The sequence below is a fragment of the Panthera tigris genome, chromosome A1 (genome assembly GCF_018350195.1).
Source record: "Panthera tigris isolate Pti1 chromosome A1, P.tigris_Pti1_mat1.1, whole genome shotgun sequence".
Lineage (NCBI taxonomy): Eukaryota > Metazoa > Chordata > Mammalia > Carnivora > Felidae > Panthera > Panthera tigris.
Window position 1 is genome coordinate 155,026,499 of NC_056660.1, and position 23,918 is coordinate 155,050,416.

At 38.4% G+C, this 23,918-nt stretch overlaps 2 protein-coding genes across 2 annotated transcripts in view; both read right to left on the reverse strand.

Annotated features, from left to right (window-relative positions):
• The window catches only part of FAM172A (family with sequence similarity 172 member A), a 424,226-nt gene that overhangs the window by 112,279 nt on the left and 288,029 nt on the right, over nt 1–23,918 (reverse strand). The gene's annotated exons all lie outside the window — the stretch shown is intronic.
• POU5F2 (POU domain class 5, transcription factor 2) lies at nt 11,334–15,500 on the reverse strand. The gene has a single exon (XM_042989989.1). The coding sequence runs from the start codon at nt 13,425–13,427 to the stop codon at nt 12,414–12,416; it is 1,014 nt and encodes a 337-aa protein (XP_042845923.1). The 5' UTR covers nt 13,428–15,500; the 3' UTR covers nt 11,334–12,413.

The window sequence follows — 23,918 nt, forward strand, 5'->3', positions numbered from 1 at the left end:
TGGTGGGAAACTGGTGCAGCCAATCTGGAAGACAGTGTGGAAGTTCCTCAAAAAATTAAACGTAGAATTACCATATGATCCAGTAATTCCACTACTGAGTATTGAGCCACAGAATATGAAAACACGAATTCAAAAGGATACATGTATCTCTATGTTTATTGCACCATTATTTACAATTGCCAAATTATGGAAGCAGTGCCAAGTGACCATTGATGGATGGATAGAGAAGTGGTATACATGCATGCTTTCTGAAGACAACATTAGGAAAGTTGAAGTCAACTACAGGAAAAAAATTGGAAATACCATAAATACATGGAGGTTAGAGAATATCCTGCTAAAGAATAAATGGGTTAACCAGGAAATTAAAGAAGAAATAGAAAAATACATAGAAACAAATGAAAATGAAAAACAACAGTCTAAAACCTTTGGGATGCAGCAATACTGGTCATAAGAGGGAAGTATATAGTAATACAGGTCTACTTCAAGAAGCAAGAAAAATCTCTAATACACAACCTAACCTTACACATAAAGGAACTAGAAAAAGAACAACAAATAAAGCCTAAGGCCAATAGACAGAAGAAGGGGAATAATAAATATTGGAGCAGAAATAAATAATACAGAAACAAACAAACAAAACAGTAGAACAGATCAATGAAATTAGGAGCTGATTCTTTGAAGGAATTAATAAAATTGATAACCCCCTAGCAAGACTTACCAAAAAGGACCCCAAATCAATAAAATCTCAAATGACAGAGGAGAGATCAACAACACAGAAATACAATTGTAAGAGAATATTATGAAAATTATACACCAACAAATTGGGCAATATGGAAGACATGAATAAACTCCTAGAAACATATAAACTATCAACTTCCTGTGCTGAAACAGGAAGAAATAGAAAATTTGAACAGACCCATAACCAGCAAAGAAATTGAATCAGTAATCAAAAATCTCCCAAAAAACAAAAGTCCAGGGCCCGATGGCTTCCAAGGGGAATTCTATCAAACATTTAAAGAAGAGATAATACCTATTTTTCTCAAGCTGTTTCAAAAAACAGAAATTGAAGGAAAACTTCCAAACTCATTCTACAGGACCAGAATTATTTTGATTCCAAAAAGACAAAGACCACATTAAAAAAGAGAATTATAGGCCCATATCGTTGATGAACATGGATGCAAAAATTCTCAATAAAATACTGGCAAATGGAATCTAATAGTACATTAAAAGAATCATTCAACAATCAAGTAGGACTTATAACTGGACTGCAAGAGTGGTTCAATAGTTGCACGTCAGTCAAAGTGATACACCACATTAATAAAAGAAAGGCTAAGAATCATATGATCTTTCAATAGATGCAGCAAAAACATTTGAGAAAGTACAGCAGTAGGATAGATGGAACATACCTCAACATCATAGAGGCCATACGTGAAAGACCCACAGCTAATATTATGCTTAAGGGGGAAAGACAGAGAGCTTTTTCTCTACGGTCAGAAACATGACAGGGATGCCCAGTCTCACCATTGTTATTTAACATACTATTGGAAGTTCTAGCCTCAGCAATCAGGCAACAAAAAGAAATAAAAGGCATACAAACTGGCAAGGAAGAAATCAAACTTTCATTATTTGCAGATAAATTATTTGCAGACAGGATACTCTATGTAGAAAACCCAAAAGACTCCACCAAAAAATTGCTAGAACTGATACACGAATTCAGTAAAGTCGCAGGATATAAAATCAACATACAGAAATCTGTTGCATTTCTATACATCAATAATGAACCAACAGAAAGAGAAATCAAAGAATCAATTCCATTTACAACTGCACCCAAAACTATAAGATACTTAGGAGTACACTTAACCAAAGATATAAAAGATCTGTACTTTAAAAATTATAGAACACTTATGGAAGAAATTAAAGATGATACAAAAAATGGAAAAACATTCCATGCTCATGGATTCGAAAACAAATATTGTTAAAATGTTTACACTACCCAAAGCAATCTATGCATTTAATGCAATCCCTGTCAAAATACCAGGAAAGAATATCCATTGGGAAAAAAGTCTCTTGAACAAATGGTACTGGGAAAACTGGACAGCAGCATGCAGAAGAATGAAACAAGGCCAATGTCTTACACCATACACAAAAATAAATTCAAACTGGATGAAAGACCTAAATGTGAGACATGAAACTGTCAAATCCTAGAGGACAATACAGGCAGCAACCTCTTTGATCTCAGCCACAGCAACTTCTTACTAGACATGTCTCAGAGGCAAGGGAAACAACAGCAAACATGAACTATTGGGATCTCATCAAGATAAAAGGCTTCTGCACAGCAAAGGAAACAATCAACATAACTAAAAGGCAGCCAATGGAATGGTAGAAGATATTTGCAAATGACACATCTGATGAAGAGTTAGTATCCCAAATCTATAAAGAACATCTCAAACTCAACACCCAAAAAACAAATAATCCAGTGAAGAAATGGGCAGAAAACATGAACAGACATTTCTCCAAAGAAGATATCCAGATGGCTAACAGACACATGAAAAGATGTTTAACATCACTCATCATCAGGGAAATACAAATCAAAACTACAGTGAGATACCATCTCACACTTGTCAGAATGGCCAAAATGAACAACTTGGTTAACAGCAGACGTTTGTGAAGACGTGGAGAAAGGGGAACCCTCTCACACTGTTGGTGGGAATGCAAACTGGTGTAGCTACTCTGGCAAACAGTATGGAGGTTGTTCAAAAAGTTAAAAATAGAACTACCCTATGATCCAGCAATTGCACTATTAGGTACTTACCCAAAGGATACAAAAATACAGAACTGATGGATTACCAGAGGGGAAGGGCGGTGGGGAGATGGATGAAATAAGGTGAAGGGGATTAAGAGAATACTCATCTTGATGAGCACTGAGTAATACATAGAATCGGTGAATCACTATATTGTACACCTGAAACTAATATAATTCTGTATGGTAACTATACTGGAATAATAATAAAAATAAAAATAAAATATTTTTCCTAATACATTCTGGAAGATTCATGTAATTAGCTTCAACTGAGACTAAGGTACATAAGTACTGAGACCTATGTAACTTTTTTGCTATGGCTGCCAGGATTTTAACCACTACATTTAACTCTGAATTGCAGTAACTAATCATAGCCTAGATTTTTTGTCAAAAAAAACTCTTTTCACTTTTCCTTTCATTCCTGACTTTTGGTCTTTTCTCCTGGTTCTCATACTCTCCACTTAACAACTCCTAGTTACCCGTGAAGTCTTAGTTCAGGTTGTCCTGGCTCTTAATAACGTTCCTGGATATCCCTCAGTGAGTTATGTGCTCCTTTCTCTGTGCTGCTCATTTGCCCATTCCTCTAATATGGGCCACCTGTTGAGGTGATTTTTGATTTTCTCACTTCTTTACTCAATCTAGCCTATATGTTCCTTGTCTAATTCTGAGTCTTCAGTGCTTAGCCCCTAATAGGTGCTTAGTAGATACTCAGTCACTGAGGAAGTACAGAAGTATAATGCAATGGCTTATGGGAATGTAAGAATGTGGAACCTGGAGGAAGAGCAGGAGTTGATCTGTGGGCTACAGCAAGGATGTCTGGAAGATGGTGAACAGCTGCCATCCTCAGTGTTCGCCTTTCGCTTGCCTTGTTATGGTGCATTACTTTTGATCTATGTAGCTCGTATTTCATATACTGTATTTATATGAATATCAGTATATATGTGCACATGTTTTCAGAACAGTGAGAAATGAAATCATCGCTCTATAAATTTAATAATATTTGCAAGAATATAAAAATACATGTAGTCAGATCATGTAATTATACATGCGTATTTGTGATTGGGGCAGGTGGAGTTTTATGGGTGAATCTTAGAATGTACATGGAGATAAACACGCTAAAGATTTATGAGATATTCCACTGAATACATGGAATCATTATTGTCCTCATTAAAACAATGATAGAAAATCTATACTAGCTTTTTAGTAGAAAGTGGTATTTCATTTATATGTGGTTTTATTTCAACTGCAGTATCACTGGATCAACTGTGAGAAAATATTTAAATCTCACAAATTCAAGTACCTTCTGTTTCCTAAATGTTCACATGGTGTATATATGTGCACAGAGAATGTTCACCAAATAAATTGTTTACTGACTAATGCAAGAAACTCAGTTTAAAAATAAAAATGATATAATTTTTTATGGAGGGTGCCATTTCTGGAAACTCAAATAAAAAGGATAAAGATTCTTTCACTTCTCATTTAAAACCATAACATTTCTGTTAGTATTTTGCTTAAAATTTCTTGGCCCAGAAGACAAAAATTTATGGCTTTAGATTAACTACTTTAATGATGTGACACAGAAACAGCAAAATGTTCTTTTCTACCTATGGTGTTGGTGTGATTGCTTCTTCAGGAGAGAAAAGAACACAATAAATTCCTGTATGGTAAGTCTTTTCCCACTTCTCTTTAGTTTAAATCTCAAAGGTAATACATATTTACAGACAGACAAGAGCAATAAAAATATGTGTGAAATGAGGTAATAATCTACAGTATTTGCATGTACTTAATGAGTTACTATTACAGAAAGAATGATTTACACTTCCTGTACTGAGAAAACTTACTCGGTGTCTACTTAGATTTAGCAGTAGTCTTAAAACAATCAGTGTCTAAACACTTGCTATCAGCTGTTTTAGCTCTGCTTTTCATCAATATAACACAATCATAACAAATTAAAGGCAAGTCACTTGACTGTCCTGTTACATTAGCTTGATGAAATTAGTGGCTGGCAATGCTTAGTGGAAAGTGACAGGGCTTTCTCAATAGGTTCACATATCAATTTTTCTGGAGAGAGTGAGAATCATCTTTATCAAAATATCCAAAATTTTCTCTTCCTTCCTTCCTTCCTTCCTCCCTCCCTCCCTCCCTCCCTCCCTCCCTCCCTCCCTCCTCTCTCCCTTCTCTCTTTCTTCCCTTCCTCCCTTCTTGTTTCCTTTCTTTTTTCTTCTCTTTTCTTTTCTTTTCTCTTTCTCTCCCTCTCTGTCTCTCTTTCTTTCTTTTCCTTTCTTGCAACCCAACCAGCACTGGAACAGAAAATATCCAAAATTTTCTTCCTAAGATAATATTGCTCAAACTCACTGAGGAGATTTCAATTGTTCTGTTCCCAAAATAGATACAAGTAAATAGCTACTGTAATTCTTTAGCCCATAAAGTTATTGGTTGGGATGGAAGAAATGTTATTTTTCTGAAATGTTCCCTTAGAGTGGTGATCTGTCTATGTGAATGGCCTGGAGACAGGATGCAGATCCGAAGCAGTTTGACTCTATGGGTAATGTTCTTTCCTTTCTATCATGCCACCTCTTATTTAACTCTTTTGTAGAAAAAAATAAACAAGTCTCTTTGCCTTCCTATACCTCCCCCACATCTCACACTTACATTTTCTCTATATCAGGAGTGGTGGGTGTTATGGGTTGAATTGTGTCCTGTTGAAATGTGTATTTTGAAGTCTTAACCCCAGTATCTCAGAATGTGACCTTATTTGAAGACAGGGCCTTTACAGAGGTGATTAAATTAAATGACATTATTAGGGTGGGCCCTAATCCCATCTGACTGGTGTCCTTATAAAAACAGGAAAATTGGACACAGAGACATGCACAGAGGGAAGATGTTATGAAGAGACAAGAAACAGAAGATGGCCACATACAAGCTGAGGAGAGAGGTCTGAAACAGATTTTCCCTCACAGCCCTCAGAAAGAACCAATCCTGCCCCCACCTTCATCTTGGACTTTGGATCTTTAGAACTGTGAGACAATACATTTCTGTTCTTTAAGCCACCCAGTTTGTGGTGCTTTGTTATGGCAGCCCTAGCAAATGAATACAGTAGGTTTTGAACCAAAAAGCTAGAGGGTGTGAACATTTTATAGTATGTATAAAGGCAGGATTGGGCTACATTTGGAAGAGCCACAGTATATCAGAATAGAGAGGTTAAATGGGAATCATAGTAGGAAGATCAGTGTCATTCCTAGAGTCTATTCGGTCCATTCCTAGAGTCTGTCTCCTAGCTCCCATATTCAGTCTGTGGTGCATTGTTTTGTTCTTATTTGTGGAGATTCATACAATTATTACAGGCTAGAAACGAGTTCAGAGACCATTCCTTTCAGTGACTTAACACTGTATGGGTTTTCAAAAAGCCTTCATCTATACCCTTCAAGTCAAAACTATCATCTGCTCCTTTACCTAGTTGTCATTTGAGAACTGAGGAAATGGACTTTATGACTATTTTCCAGTTACTACAATTTTGAAAGTTGTTTCCTAATATCAGGTAGTAAGGTTTCTGGCAACTGAGACTACTGTTTCTACTTTTTCTGTTTTCTCATTTATTCACTTTTGGCTATTAATTGTTGAGCACCCACTATGTGAAAGTTCCTAGGGATGCAAAGGAATGACTTATGAGCTATAAATAAAGCACAGACAAGTAGAGTGGAAACACAATGGAGGGAAAAATTATTGAGTGCCTACTGTATTAAAGGGAAGTCCTAGGGGGTTCTTTCTATATTACCCTATTTTATGCTTTTATCAAATCTCTCACCCTGTGGATTGCTAGACATATTTTACACATGAGAAAAAGGAGCTGAAAGAAATAACTCACTTAGAGACTGTAGGTTACTGAGCTGGGATTTTAATCTGGGAATGCCTGTGTCCCTAACTATGGCTTGGTTATAGGTCCACACTCCCACTGCAGGTAGGTCCCTCTGGTTTAGAATATTTGTTAACACTGGTGTTATCAGAGACAATACATATTATAAAAAGACTATAAATAAAATCTAAATGAAGACCTTCCCCCAATATCTGATAACCCCATGGTATTTATTACAAGTTGCAATCACATGTTTATTTGCTTAACGTCCAAGCCTAACCATACTTTAAGCTCCTTGAGGGTTACGATGGGCCTATTTTTGGTCACCATTGCATCTTAGCACCTAGGACACTACTTGTTATATAGGGCATTCAATTAATATTTGCTGAATGAATACAGAAGCAAATAATTAAATCTAGTTGAAATTTTAATTGGGCTGGTGCTATGAGCTGAATTGTTTCCCCACAAACATTTATACATTGAAGTCCTAACTCCCAGTACCCTAGACTTTATTTGGAGATATTTACCGAGATAATTAAGTTAAAATGAGGTCTTAATCCAATGCATAATCCAAGTGCATAATCCAATGATTGGAGTCTTTATAAGAGGAGGAAATTGGGACACAGGTAGCTACACAAGGAAGATAATGTGAAGACACAGGGTGAAGGCGGGCCTCTACAAGCCTGATACAGATCCTTCTCTCATAGCCCTCAGAAGGAACCAACCTTGCTCACATCTTGATCACAGCCTTCTAGACTCCAAACCGTGAAAAAATAAATTTCTGTTCTTTAAGCTCCCCAAGCTGGAGTACTTGTTACGGCAGCCCTGGCAAACTAAGACATGGTATACTGAACCAAACTCTCCTTTAACAAAAAGGTATATATTAAGATTTGCCCACTACTCAGTCAATAATAGTCAAAGTTTTACAGCTGTTCTAGGAACATAATCATCCATTTTAAGATAATAAATCAACTTAAAGCATCTTATACACTGCCCTGGCCATTGCACCAACAACTAAAAGGAGTTCTACACCATACATCCTGGGGGAAAGAAGAAGACTAATTATTAAACAATGCAGTTACTCTTTTGGAGAAAAAGAAGAGATATAACAGGTTGTACAGTTTTAGAAACGAATATTGAATCCAAAATGTAGTGAATTCTCAGGAAGGCCTCAATTCTTCCTTTTCCAACCCTAGTCTTTGGCAGGCAGTCAGTAGCAGAGTCAACAGTAATAAGTGAAGTTGGTTGGTACTTCATCATTTTGTTGGAAACTGGGGGATGAAAGTCTAAAAAGCCCAAGTTCAATGCCAAAGTAGCTAATTTTGTCTGTAGCAGAATTCACAGCAGGGTTCCGAGCTAAAAGTGAGGTGGCAGGGCAGCAGCCCAACACACTGATGTGCTGCACTGTTTTCTGAAGATAGCCCCGGTAAACAACACAGTCTCTTCAAGATGGTCTGGTAACGTTTCTATTCACTGGTGTAACTGTGATTATGCTAATGCTTTGCGTTAAGGATTTTACTGGGTATAGGGGTAGATTCATTTCATGACAGTTCAGCTTTCACCTGGCTGGGGCTGTAATCACTGGAACTGACCCTGCCTTCAAACCTAGAAGTCTATGGATCTTATTTATATTCATTTGGTTTCTTCAAATACGACAAGCAAGGAGGATTCTACTGTGATAAAAACAGGATTTTGATACTTTGAAATGGTTTTTAAAATTGAAAAGTAAACATTCAGAAACATGAAGATGATTTGGGCTTATATTATATTCTAAATATGGGTTAACACCACTGAGGTATATAAACACACTGATTGTAATTGTAAATTACCATGTTGTGCAGGAAAACAGACATATGGCAGGTGTCTTCACTCACTAAGCTATACTACAGCTCTTTAACATTAATGGGCATCTGATTTAAAGGAAAAAACTAATTTTTAGCAATGTGTCTCTGATATATCCCAATACTCCTCCATTTAGAGAACTGCCTTTCTTTTTAAAGAAACTACAGATCTGACTAAAAATGAAAAGGCCAAATTTAATATTTTGAAATAAAATTGCCTTATAATTAAAAATTACCATTTTATAGATAAAAAAAGACTGGAAAGAATGAATACTTTTAGGAACCCTAGATTTCCTAGCACCTTCCTTTAGAAATGTTTCTTAAATATTTTTATGTATAATACATATAGCAGAACAATTTTATAAAATCACCGATAGTTAATGTATATATTTCTATATGTAACACACCTTTTCCTTAAAAAATAAAAAGTATCATAAAGCTTAATAAACTGTTTTGCCTCACTCAACAATCTATTCTGAATTATGTGAAAACTGTAACTCTATAATACAATTTTTAACATATATGGTGGTCCTTTTGATTTACTTAGCCTTTGTTGAACATTTAGGGTGTTTCTAACTTTTTGGTGCTAAAAAAATGCTTTAATGACCACCCTCATCATTAAATTTTTGCACGCACATACAATTTTTTCTTATAAAAATTCATTAAAGTTGAAATGATTGTCCAAAGAAAAATCACATTTTAAAACTTCCCATATGAATTATCCAATAGCCTTTCATGAAGGTTGCCTCAATTCACACTCCCACAAAATGGAATAGTCAAATAATTGTTTGTTAGTTTTGTCTGTAACCACCACCATACTGTTTATTGTAGTTTCATAATATTTGGTAGGACAAGGACACCCTGACTCTCTTCTTCAAAATTTTATTTTCCTAAGTTTTATTCTTTCCATTTACAACCACCTTGTCAAGAAATACTCTCATATTCCACTAGGATTTTATTGGAGGGCATTGTAGTTTTCACTTTCAAAACATTGTTTTACATAGATAATACAATTTTGTACCCTAAAAAAAAATAGATTCTGCCAAGGAAACGAATACTGTTTAGTAAGCAAGACGATTTCTAGAAGAAAGCTATAAACAGAAGTGGCTACAATGAAAAATAAATCTCCTGATGTAGTTTTAGTATAACAGGCAAAGATGTATAGTATGTATACTTGAAAAATATGAAATTATAGAAAACATTTAGATGATATTTCAAGAATAATGTTTTGGAATAAGGGAGCATATCTTAACACTTCAAGTTTTCTTAGACAATAGATAGGAAAGATTCTAGGAACAAGAGAAATTGTTCTTTATGATAGGAAACTCATTAAAGTGTCAAAGACTGCTGAAAGTATAAGAACAATAAAGGCAATAATTAATAGAGTATTTGGCTGAATTTGAAAGACTTATGTAAGAAGTGGTTCAGGTCCTCTATTCTACGCTGAGCTAGGGATATCCAGAATATACAGATTCAAAGAAAACCAGGAATTACCTGTTAGACTGGTATTGGGTCAAGGGAAAACTCTTGAGAGTAAGGTGGCCAAAGGGAATGTATTTCTAAAATTCTGAAACCGTAGATCTACAAAGAGCTACATCTCCTTTGAGAATGTGATAAAAGCTATCATCACCATCTTTAAAGATGCACACATGTACAAACACACTATTCTGCCTGTACTGTAAAGGGGTTCGACGTCTTCAGGTTAAGAATACTTGCCTTGTCTAAAGAAAACATGAGATAAAGGAAACATTTGATAAAAGAAATATTTCGGAATGATGGTGAAGATCTTATTGAGTGGCTGGAATTCGTGTTTTTAATTGACATTAGGGGAAATTTGGTAAATACGGAGACTCTGGACTACTGTTTGACTTTTGCCTCTGCCGACCATTCCACTGAAAATGTTTTCACTCTAGTATCACTGACACCTTTGCTAGCGACATGGTATATCTGACTTGATTTTATGTTACTTTGATCTCTGTATATTTGATACTGTTCAGCACTGACACCACATTGTTGGTTTTCTCCCAATTCTAAGGGCAATTCAATTCTCAGTTTTGGGGGGTTTTATTATTAAGGTTTCTACCCATAATCTTAAATCTTTGAAAAACCTGAAATCCTTTAAAGATCAAAGTTTCCCTAAGGTCCAGCCTTTTCTCTTTACATAGTCAAGTCAAGAGGACCAGTGATGGAAAAATCGCATTTTAAGTTATGTGAAGGCTGATCAATGACACAACGTGGTGCTTGCCTAACCAGAGGTGCAGCAGTTGTGTGCAAGACGCAGCTGTGCAGGTGCTGAGGCAGGTCCTTGGAGCTGTTCCCGAGATCAAAAGCCCATTACCAATTCTCCAAATATGCAGGGGCTACAGAATTCAAGAAGCAGCCTGGGTGAGAGAGAGCCTCCTCATATCTTTTAGGAGCTGAATGTTGACACAACCACAGTTGTTCATCCCAGCATTAAATACTACCTGGCCCTCTGCAGAAACATCTCCCTTTCAAGGTTGTCCAGAAGGGCTGTCTGGGAAAAGGAAGAAATGAGACTGGTGCTCTGTGACTTTTACTGGGAGAGTCCAAGAATAAGTGATGAGTCATCTGTTGAATCTAAAGTTTGTCTCTATCTTCACAAACCTCTATGTATCATCAGTGTTTTATCTTCAAACACTGACAAGAGAAAAATACACATCGGGAGAAATCAGAGAAAACTAGAAAAAAGCAATTAATAGAAATAAAAGCTAAAAGTTAATTAATTATAAAATAAAATAAAAACAGCAGTAAATAAGATAAACATTTTTACAAATACTTGTTCTTTGAAAATACCTATAGATAAATATTTTGTAAGAGCCGATTAAGGGGAAAAAAGGAGAAAGAAAAAACTGACAGATTAGTAATTAAGAAGACAAACTCATATATAATATTTAGTGATGGAATCAGAAAGCAATAAATATCACATGCAGGTATATCTGTTTAGTATATGATGATCAAAATTTACCAATGTAGAAGGAGAAAACCAGAAAAGACCAATTTCGTAGGAGAGATTGGAAAAGTGGTGTAAGATATACCATCACAAAAACCAGGGAATGTTGACTCAACCATCACAGATATTCTCTAAGATGCATATCTGAGTTCAAAGGAAAGTAAGGAAAACAGCCAGGTAATAAACCAAATGGAGCTGAGAACCAGAGAAGTAAGCTGGAGCTGAGGCTGAGCAAGTGTTGTCCACCTTGCCAACCTCAGTAAGAAAGGGGTTCCAAACACAATGACCTGGGCAGGACTGTGGATAAACCAGTGGGATTCCATAAGGTGGAGATCTGGATTGAGACCTCCACCTGAAACTGAGCACTCTAAATGAAAAGGTGAATTAGCAGGAAAAAAAAAAGCATCTTTCAAGAAAGGGAGGAGCACAAGAAAACACTTGTATTTCAGCATGGTCCCTTGGGTAGGTTTTGTGTACTCTTTCTGTACCCCTCAAACCTTCCCCCAGAGGTTACTATTATCTTGGACTCTATGTTTATTTTTACATAAAGTTCTGCTTGGTTTTGATTAAAAAAAAAAAAAAAGGTATACTGAAATAATCTTCTGTGTTTGAATTTTTCACCCAATGGTGTGTTTATAAGGAAAAAAATCCTATGTTTACTGATAATCACAAGGAATAACAGACACAAGTAATTTTCAATTAATGACAGAGAGAGAGAGAAACAAAATATCCTAAACCATATACGTAATGTACCTTAAAGTCAATGCTAGGTAAAAACACTGGAATAATAAACTTCAACTTCCCTCCCCTGAATTTCCTAAACTCCCAAACCATCCCTTAAGTATTAACCTCTTTAGACAGTTAATGGAGCTCTTAATGTTAACAGCCCTGAAATGAACCTCAGGCTTCACCCATTTCCCCAGTTCAGCTCTGCCCAGAAGGGCGGGCCCCTCAGTTTGAAAGCCTGGAGTAGCCAAGAGGGGTGGCTGGGGCAGAGAGGTGGGTCCCCTCCACAGGGTAAGGGGTGAAGTGTATAAAATACGGCTCTTCATAGCAGGGGGAACCAAAATGGGGCCCTGATGCCAGAGGAAAGCATACTGGCCCCCCTGGAAAAGGAGGCCACCCCCCTGCCCCCACATCCTCCTGTGGGGAGAAATCAATGGTTGGCTGACCACCCATCTTGTTCCGATTATAGAACCAAACTCGGACCAGTTCCTTCTGTAGCCGGAGCTGCCCGGCGATGCGGCTGATTTGCTGGGGTGTGGGCTTCGGGCACTGCAAGAAGAGTTTCTCCAGATAGTTTACGATGCGTCGCTCCCTGCTTTCCTGTCTTCGCTTCCGAGCCTGCTGCAGGATCATCTCTATTTTGCATACACCCATAAAGTTCTTGGTGTCCACTTCCTCCAGCCACATTTTCATCAGCAGTCCCAACTTCCACATGTTGGCGATGCTGAGCTGCTGGGCCTCAAAGCGGCAGACAGTTGTCTGGCTAAGAACCTTTCCAAAAAGAGCCCCCACGGCGAACGCCACGTCGGCCTGTGAGTACCCCAGGGCCATTCTCTTTCGCCTCAGCTCCTTGGCCAGCTGCTCCATCTCTTTCTCTATGGCTGAGACGTCCTCTGGCAGTGCCAACCTTGGGATGCACTGCAGGACGATGTAGGGCCTGGGGAAGGTGCCCTCTGAGGGGCTCGGGAACCAGGCTCCCACCTTGCCAGCTCCGACCCCGGGCGTGCAGGGTGCCATCCCGCCCCGGAATTTGTATGGCAGGGGACCCTGGGGCATCTCCCACACCTCAGGGCCTGGGCTGACCCCCTGCTGGATTCCCGGCTGGACCATCAGCATGCTCGGAGCCGCCTGGGCGGTCAACCAGACCGGAGTGTCAACCCGCACCGGCACCGGTCCTCTGGGCCCGCCCCTACCACTGCCTGGCAGTGGGGAGACGTATGAGGGCCTGGGTCCCGCCATGGGGTAAGACGGCACCGGAGCAGGGAGTCTGGTAGAAACTGATGGTCCTCGAGGCTTGGGAACAGCCGCCAGCCTTGCCCTCGAGCACCGCCCCCTAGTGGGCAGAGATGGAGGTGCAGGTGAGAGAAACTGAGGCCAGGGGTGTATTTGCGCAGGGGTGAGGAAATCTAGTAGACCTACCGGTAATCCCTTGGGTCTGCAGGATTAAACGAGTCTGGTCTATGCTTCTGGTCTATGCTTCTAACTCCCTCCGTGGTATAGGTCTCTCTCTCTCTGGCTTTGTACTTTTAAGAGGTCTGGGATCTCAGTCACTGCCTCCATCCTCTCCCTGAAGGGAACCTAGGCATTTTCTAACAGCTCTTCAGAACTCCAGTATCGAATCCTTTTCCTCCACATTATCTGTGGAGGAACGACCCCTTTTGGCTTCACAAATATTTGTTGAACATCTATATACCAGGTATTTCTGGGACCATTCCTAAATTCATTAACCATCCCCTCACTGCTATCATTGTGGTCACAAGCACTGCCAATAGCCTCCCCTGCACATCTTTAGTTCCTGTGCTCTAAGAAACCTAAGCATTCCTCCCTAAATTTCTTCTAGTGTCTATCAGTTAACTGTCAGCTTCCACTCCCAGCCCTCAAGCTTTGTCATTGTACTCTCTCACCGGGGCTGAGTTTCTTGACTAATTTTTCATGTTTCCCCCCACCAGCCCCCCAGAGCCTTTGCTCTGCAGCCTACCTCAGCTTCCTGGTCCAGTTTCCACATACAACAGAGACTTATATGTTTCATCTTTCTCCCCCTCTGGAGACAGGTCTCAGAACAGGCCCGACCTGCTGTTCCCACTGAAGATGCTCCCTTTAATACCTGCTTCACCAACATCAGGCTCCCCTATCCCTGGCCCCTTTCCCATCAGAGACCCAAGGATCTGAGAATATTTGTCCCTCCATCATGTCCCCATCTCAAGCATCCAGTACTAGGCTTTATGTGAAGAAAGTTAAGGAAGGAGTGGGAGAAGATCTGACCTCAGGTTCAAAGCTTCCAAGGAAGAGCTCTGGGAAGGGAGAAGACAGTCACCTTGGCTGGACAATCCCAGCCTCTTACCCTTTCACTTTCTAACTGAACCATGATGTGGCTTTGCCCTATCGACATCTACTGAAATTGGCCTTCTTGAAGTTATTGCCAACCTTCCAAATGTCAAATCTGATGGCCTTTTAAAAATTCTCATCCTATTAAAATTCTCTGCAGTATCTGACAAGGCTGACTACTCTTCTTGCTCCTTCTTTTTAAATTTCCATGACATGCTGGTAAGAGCCAAATTTGTATTTTAGCCCTGACTCCTAATATCCAATTCTGTATTTCCCACTGCCCCAAATCAAATTCATTATTTGCATTCCTAAAACTGCCTCTCCTCCAGGGGTCCCTGAGTTGGTTAATGGCTTTATCACCCACTCAGTCACCCAAGCTTAGACCCAGAAACTGTTCTTGACCTTTCCCATTTCTTCCTCCCTCCCTCTCTTCCTTCTTTCCCAGCCTCATCTACCACACTCTCCTTGCTTGCATTTCATCTTGCTCAGTGAGAATATCTCACTTTGCACTAAAGATGTTACACTTTTCACGACTATTATACCTTTATTCATGCTGGCCCTTCTGTCTGAAATGGCTTCCCTTTGCTTTTTGGTCTCATTCATTCAGGATTCTGCTCAAATGTCATCTCATTAGAGGCCTTCTCTGACTAGCCTATCTAAAATAGTAACCGTTATCACTCTCTGTTCCCCTTATTAAAGCTTTGTTTTGTGGTATTAATAGGCATCACTACCTAATATATAATTATTTGTCATATGCTTATTGTAGGTTTCTCTGCTGCAAAGAGAACAGGGACTTTGTCCAGTTCACTGCAGTGTCTATGGTGCCTACAACTGTGCCTGGTTCATAGAAGGTGCTCAGTAAACATTCCCTGAATAAATGAAGCATGCTCTATTTCCAGCCACCTTTAAGATGTAGTTTAGAAGTGGGGTGCCTGGGTGGCTCAGTTGGTTGAGCGTCCAACTTCGGCTCAAGTCATGATCTCGTGCTTGTGGGTTTGAGCCCTGCATCAGGCTCCATGCTGACAGCTCAGAGCCTGGAGCCTGCTTTGGATTCTGTGTCTCCTTCTCTCTCTGCCCCTCCCCTGCCCATGCTGTGTCTCTCTTTGTCTCTCAAAAAATAAAACATTAAAAAAAATTTAAGATGCAGTTTAGAAGTGACCTGATGGTGAAACCTACTCCCGTGTAGAGTTAGTTCCTGCTTTTGTAGTGCTCCCCTTATTTGATATATGTATGTTTTTATTATAACATTTATCAGTAATTTTTATTTTATGTCTCTCACCCTCCATCTAGAGTGTGAGGTACTTAAGGGCATGTAGGTGTTATAAAAGCCTGGAACATAATAGAACCCTGACTGATACACTGTTTAATAAGTGTTTGCTGAATGAGTGAATGAATTCTCACCTTTACAATTCTGAGAGTAAAGCACATTTAGTTCCAGAGTAACAACAAGAAACTTGACCCTCTCAGGAGCATCTCTATTCTTTCTCTCTTGTACTAGAACAAGGCCCTTAAACACGAGATTGGGGGTAGTAGTACCGTGAGACTAAATTTAACACAACACTACAGGTAACAAGGTCATAGATGTGACCTTGAAGCAATGGTAAAGGGGAAAAGAGTTGGGAAGTCAACTGCCATCTTTGTATGTGATTGTTGTCTGCATCTCAACTGTAGCCTCGGCTAGAATGTATGCTGGTAAAGAGCAAGGTCCTTGTCTGTCTAGTTCAATGCTAGATCCTCACCACTTGAAAGTGTATCTGGCACAGAGGAGGAAGCTAACCAATACCTCTTTAATGTTAAAGAAATGAATCGGTGTAGCATTAATGATGAGAAGACATCCATATTTGCTTTAAGTTAGGTTTCAAGATGACAGTGTACCAAAAATAGTTTACAAGATACAACATTTCACTTAAGAATAATTTTGCTGTTATCTTTCCAGGTATACACGCATGCTATTCCTTTTTCAAAATTACAAAGCAACCAGTGTCTGCTAAACAGAATGGAAAGTGGATCACAAAGAGGAATAAGAGAGAGCAATTATATAAATTAAAACCCACATATTGAAACCAGCCCATTTGCAGGAGAGAACCACAGAGAAAAGGTTCATTAGTTGTCTAAAAACAATAGCTGGAGAAAAATATTTTTAGTGAATTGGAAAAAAAAGTGAATCCAAGTAAATTTGAGGAAAGATTATATTAAATGAGTGAAAACATAGTAGCTAAAAACATTTCCTAAATGAAAAAGTAAAGCTATATTAACTTGATGGGTTTTAAAATTAACTTGGGTGCTTTCAATTAAGGCTTTCTCTGTACTTGGGCAGATTTCATCAGCCAACATGCCTATCTCCCGTTAATGCATGTGGGCCGCCACAAATAAAAGCCCATATTCTTAAGGGAAGTCTTGACATCTCCAGAAAAGTATATTTAATATGCTAGGAAATGGAGTGATCAGGGGGAAAAAAACAACAAACAGGACCATATTTGGTTGGAAGAGAAAACAGAGATCAGAAGAAGGCAGGTGATGGGTATGCCCAAGACAACCAGCAATGCTTGGGCTGGGGCGCTTGAAAGGCTAATCCATCACCTTCAACAAATACAGAGACCTCTTAGTGAGTGATTAGATTACAATGTACGAAGCGGGCCAGTCTTATCCATAGGGAATTACAAAGTAAGGATAAGAAACACATGGTCCCAGGCTCCTGTGTATTTATAATCTAAATGGGGAAGAAGAAAAACTGTCAGGAGAACAGGACAGCTACATTTGCTCAAAGAGAAGTTAACCATTTTCTATTATTAGGATCTTGGGAGTTAAGAGAAGTTGGTTTTTAAGCAGAAATGCACAAAGCACCAGGATTTGTATTATTAGGCTCTCCGTAAGTATTCTCTATTCTAAGACAGCAAAACTGGCTGCCAAGATCCACTAATGGTAAGAAGCAGGAAATTGTGGAGGCAAAGTTAATAATAAACATTCTTATAGGGCTTGCTTCAAGTTTCATCCCTTTGGGAAGTTTTGCCCATACACTGGGGACCACAGTGGTCTCCCTTGGCCCCGAACTTACTGCATTTCCACTTAGATAAATCGGCAGCCTTAAAAGTTAGCTGGAGTTTCATGTCTTACCTCCCCACCTAGGAGATATGATATCTCCTATGGACATTATAGACACCATTCTTTTTGTACTTATGGGCCAAAGCATGTGCTAATGCATGAGCTATCCACAGTGTTCTCAGTATGGTATGTGCATAAAGACACCTGGATGTGAAGGAGATCCGGCTTTCACTCACACTATCCTGTTGATCAGTTATCTTATTGGCTAGGAAGGTGATCTTCGCTTCCTCATCTCTCCAAATAACACCTCTCCCAAAGCTGCTCATGCTCCAGACAGAGGAGAGGGCTTTGTTCAAGAATATATGAGAAACGTCATTTCTCTAGCAGAGGAACAAAACCAAACCAAAACAAACATTTTGAATGTAATTAAATCAACAGAGTAGACTGGGAGAACTAAGAATGATAAACAAGTCAGGCAGAGAGGGTAAGGCAGATTGGATGGTGCTATTTTCAGAGTTTCCTCCACTCGGCAGGTTTCCTAATAACCTAGCACTGACCATGCATCAGGGTGTAAAGGTACTGTTCACCTGAAGGGCCGGTGTAGGTCCCCAAGAACCACATTAGTCAAGGAGCAGGACAAAAGGCAAAGGTAGGAGACAAGATCCAGGCACTTGGAGGTTTGTTTCTCTCTGGGTCTAGGAAGTAAAGTCAGGCATCCAGGAAAACTGTGGCAACTGAGGATAGTAAGGAAAGATGCCTCGCAACTTCCAGTGAGAGTCAACACCACACATTACAACAATTTAGTTCATTGAAAACTACCTCAAAATACATGGAAATGATTAAACCGTTAAACCTTTGTGTGGATTTTTAAGTAAAAAAGTGCATTAAGACAAAGTGAGGCATCAAAGACAAATTAAGCAATTAAGACATAAGTGTACCTGCAGGTAAAGTGCACAGAATAATACTGAAGTTGTGAGGCACCTGAGTGGCTTAGTCAGTTTTGCGTCTGGCTCAGGCCATGATTTCACCGTTTGTGGGAGCCCCGCATTAGGCTCTGTGCTGACAGCTCAGAGCCTGGAGTTTGCTTTGGATTCTCTCTCTCTCTCTCTCTCTCTCTCTCTCTCTCTCTCTCTCTCTCTCTCTGCCCCTCCCCTGCTTGTACTCTCTCTCTGTCTCTCAAAAATAAATAAACGTTAAAAAATAAAAATGTTAAAAAAGAAATAAATGCGTAAAATAGATTAATAGCACTGTTCGGCACAGGAGAGAGTAGAAGACAAGAACAGGGCGAAAGGACAGCTACTGATGAATAACAGTATTGCCAAACGCTTTACTCATAAAATATGTAGAGAAAAACTAGAATGTAGTAGGACTACCGACATAGAATCTCTTCATTATCTTACTTTCAGATTCAGATTATGAAGGGCTTTTTTTTTCGTTGTTGTTACTTCTTTTTGTTATTAAAAAAAAATGACTCTGCTGTGATATAATTGCTGCTTAGAAGTAAAAGTTCATGACACAGATGTAAAACAACCACATAGCCAGAGGCTACAAAGTGGTTTTGCATATATGGGGAAAAATCCTTCCATTATATTTTGTAGAGCTGCAGTGTTCATGAACTATGAACTTCCTGTGCTATAAAATAATATTAAATATAAAAACTCTACAGCCTTCACCAGAAGCCTCAAAGAATTTTAAATGTCTATCTATATAAGGCAGGAAGAGCAACTGAGCTGAGCAGGGCTGAGTTGAAAGGCACTCTGGTGATGAGTCAGGTATATTCACAGATAGTCACAGATAGATAAAGTGTAAAGGTTCTTGTTATGTCAAGTGGGATTTAAACAAACTTTTTAGCTGAGTTTGCCCTTGTTACACAAGAAAAGCTTTAAGGATGTTCTTGCATTGATTAGTCTAGTCACTGTTCTTCTGCATTCAAATTTGTACTCTCCTTACACTGTAGAGCAAGAGATACACAACTTGTTTAATGAAAAATATTCCATTATATTGAGTAGTAAAATACACCTAACAGAAATGACAACTTATGACCAATGAAACCAGTAATTCAGGAGGTGACATGGCCTCAGAGAAGTAAATGAGAAGTAGAGGAGAATTTCTGCTTATAGGAGATAATTCTTTTAGGCACTGTTTTTTTTTTTTTTTTTTTGTTAAAGAAATTCCAAATTAATTGATCTTGGTGCCATTACCATCGCAATATTTGGAGTCTCTGAATTTCCCTGGAATCTCCTTAGGAAACTATGAACTAAAGCAGACCTAACAGAGACACTTATATCTTTTCTGGAAAAATGAACACTTATATTCAGTAACATGAAATGCAATAACGACCACGGAAAAGAGGTAGTACCAGACTTAAAATTTTAAGTTCCAACACAGTAACTCTATCTAAATATATAAATTAAAAACTCCTTTTAGCATTTTAAACCCGACAAAGTCCCTGGTTTCAGACAGTGAGGTAGTAAGTCAAGTTATTACCTGAATCCTCCTCAAAGTCACCTCACTATGATTCCAAAGGTCTTAAAGAGAACCAACTAGGCTATCAACGTCTCTTCTGAGCAGAACACTCATGCCCAAACCCACATTTATTTCTCTAGAGTTCACTGCAGCTCTCAGTAGCCTGTTCTCCATTCTAGGTATGTGCACATAACATCAGGCAGATGAAGGTTTCACCTTCTGAAAGCCTCAGAACTCTAGGAAGCAATTATGTCAAAGCAGCTATGTGTGAATGGAGAACTGAAAGCAAGATTTCAATTATCATTATGTATTTAATGAAAATTTAACGGTTTTTTGGAATGTCCAACTCTACATTCACATGGCTCCAGAAGTATAAAAAGGTATATAGTGAAAATGCACAGCATTTATTTTTAATTTTTATTTTGTTGCCAATCATGGCATCATTTCCAAGTGTTAACTTGGTTAACTTCCAGCTAGAATTTTACATTTTGCTTACACAGAATTTCTTGTAATAATTTAAATTCAAGAAAGACATTTGTCTTCTATGATTGACAGGAATGTAGATGAAACATAAGGAAGAAACCAATGAATTTAAAGAAGTTTCTCACAGGGATATGTTCTAGGGCAGGTGTCATTCTGAAAGAAAAACAATTTATTAAAGAACCAAGCGTCTTTCAGGGAGTGTGGAAGAACAGGACATTAGCAAGAAGAATGAAAGGGAAAAGCGTCAGTGTGGAATTTTAGTAGATTAAGGACAATGAAGAAATGAGGTTGAATACTAAAGAACAGGCAAACTGAGGATAAATACTGTATTTCAATAGAAGATGCAGGGGGAGGCTCTAAGAGTTAACGCTGTGAAAAGACATGACTGGAATCAGGACTTAGTCTAGAAAATACAAAGATATAAGCAGGAGAGAAATGACAAATTTTTTAATTCTCAATATTGAGAAAAACTGAACAATTTCTCTAAAACTGTAGAACTTGACTTGCTAGATAAACCAATTTCTAATAATAATAACTATAGGAAGTCCTTGCTCTGCACAGTATAAAATGACTATAAAAAATGACCATGTAAGTTGAAACCATGCACAGTTATCATGACAATCAATGGGAAAAACTATGGCTGTTCCATGACCTTAAATTTTTTTTTTTTTTTTTGTCAAAACATAAAAATCCACCTGTGGCCAGCAAAAAGCGAGTAGGGGAATTAAAAAAAAATGGTAAAAACAACTGTATTTAGTACACTGTAATTTAAAACATTAGAAACAGAGGCACCTGGGTGGCTCAGTCAGTTAAGCGTCTGACCTCAGCTTAGGTCATGATCTTGCGGTACGTGAGTTAGGGCCTCCGCATCAGGCTCTGTGCTGACAGTGCAGAGGATGGAGCCTGCTTTGGATTCTGTGTCCCCTCCTCTACTTGTGCTCTGTCTCGCTCTCTCAAAAATAAATAAATGTTAAAAAGAATTTAAAACATTAGAAACACTGAGAATGAAAATGTTCTATTTCTTGGTAAAAAACTTACCAAAGTTGTTTGAACAGTGCTTGCCTTCTCCTCATAGAACTTATGATAGAGTTCAAGCAAATCATTTCTACGCCTTGGCTAATTTTCATACTCTTAAGTTTGGATCAGCTTCCAGCATTTTATCCTTCGCACTTCCAATGTCGTGAAATACCTCTGAGCATTCATTTCACGTGGAGTGTTTTTTGCTAGCGTCACTCTCTCCGGGACATCTTCATCTTTTTCGTCACAAACACTTTACAGTTTTACTTCCTGCATTCCATTTCTTTGCTGCACTTTCATCTTTGTTGGCCAGGTCTCTTTTGGCCATCTATTTTTATAAGGTGGAAGATAGTGCTATCTGTGCATAAACTGAATAACAGATATGCAGTGGCCAGGGAAAAATTAGAAAGAAGTGATGTGACTGGCTGCTGATCACGATGTGCTTCTGTTATTTACATAGAGATTTGTACTGAATGCAATTATTCACAGTTAATACATTGGGGTAACTGAAATGTGAACCTTGTTTTTTTGTGTGTGTGTGTGTGTGGGGGGGAATTTGGCGTTATTTAACTAAAGTATGGTAACTGAAATTTGGGTATTTGGGACCATGCAAAGTGAAGAATGACTACATTTACTGAGCCTCAACTATATGCCAGGAATTTTAACAGTCCTATATGGATGGTTTCACTTAATTCTGACCATAACCCGATGAGATGGTACTAGTGTTATCCCTATTTTATAGGCAGTGTGATTATAAATCTTCATCTGATCATATTATACAATTAATTCTCCTACATATTTGGGAGAATACAAACTACCCACAGTCATGACAAATCCAAAGCTTTTACTCATAAGTGGCGATTTACTACCATTAAAGAGTTTGAAATGACAAGTAATATATTCATTTGAAACAGGTATCTGAAGTAAAAAGTCAGGGTCTCACAATAGCATTGAAGGAAGGTGGACAGTTTCAGAAGATGCGCTAACTCTTACGTGGCAGTGGGGTACCAGTCAATAAAGGAGGATGTCAGGGAACTAACAATTACTCTTGGGTACTGAAGGAGTTTACCATATGTCCTTAACTTTCCTCCCCACTCCATATATTTCAATAACACTCTCTATTTAGGAACAAAAAGAATCTTTGCAATAAACAGAAGACTTTTTGCTAGGAGACCACAAACTCCTTGAGGGGCAAGAGGTACATCTAGCAATCTTTACACTGTTAGAGACTAGACTAGTGCCTAGTACATATTAAGTGCTCAATAAATCTTTATGGAATTAAGGAACACATATTTACAGTTAGTTTCTTGCCTCAAAACAACCAAGAATAACTCAAGTTTGTGGAAAGATAGGAAGTTAGGCTCTAATCTTAGGGGAAACTAATTAATTAGAAATTATTAATTGGTAAAAATAACTAAATTTGGGTTTTCTGAAATTTGGGCTTTGCCACATATGTTGATTTTATATGCTTGATGTTATTTCTGAAGAAAAGCAAAACGAAGTAACTCTGAGAGACTGTTCTTCCATATTGGTGCTGCAAAAATTGGAACTACAAAGGTTATAGAAGACTGTACTTTCACTATAAAATTCAAACTGCATATCATCTAATTCCACAAGTAGCTTTCCCACCATTTCTCACTAATGTTTCTCAAATATTGGTTATGTTTATTTTTAAAAATTTTTTTTAAAGTTTATTTATTTTTGAGAGACAGAGGGAGACAGAGCACAGAGGAGGGGCAGAGAGAGAGGGAGACACAGAATCCAAAGCAGGCTCCGGGTTCTGAGTTGTCAGCGCACAGCCCAACATGGGGCTCGAACTCATGAACCGTGAGATCATGCCCTGAGCTGAAGTCAGATGCTTACCTGACTGAGCCACCCAGGTGCCCCAAATATTGGTTATAGTTAATCACTTGTATTTGTGGCCTTAAGTCAACCATCTCTTTTTCAAAGCTTAATCATTTTCCTTGTGGAAACTAAGCAGGAAAGGTATGGCTACTTTGCCACATAAATTAAAATGGGAAGAAACACTAAAATTTTTTGAAGGCAATTTATTAAAAGGAAATAAAAGTAAAAATCTGAAATAATTTGTATTTGCTTTCTAAACATACCTCAAGTATTTGCTAAAACTAGAAGAATCTCTAAGCCAATACTGAATTTAGTCGATTATTAGCAATTTTTAATTTAAGGTCTCTTACAAGAGTCTCATTTATAGACATCTTTGCTATACAAAGCTTAAAATGATGTTTATGTTTCTTTGCCCAAATTTTCAACAAGTAACTTCTAAGTATTTTAGAAATTAAGAAATTATGTAATACAACTGAATTCTGTCAAGGATTGTGTCATGAGATTATTCAAAATATCTATACACTAGCTGGCATAAAATTTCTTTATTTATTG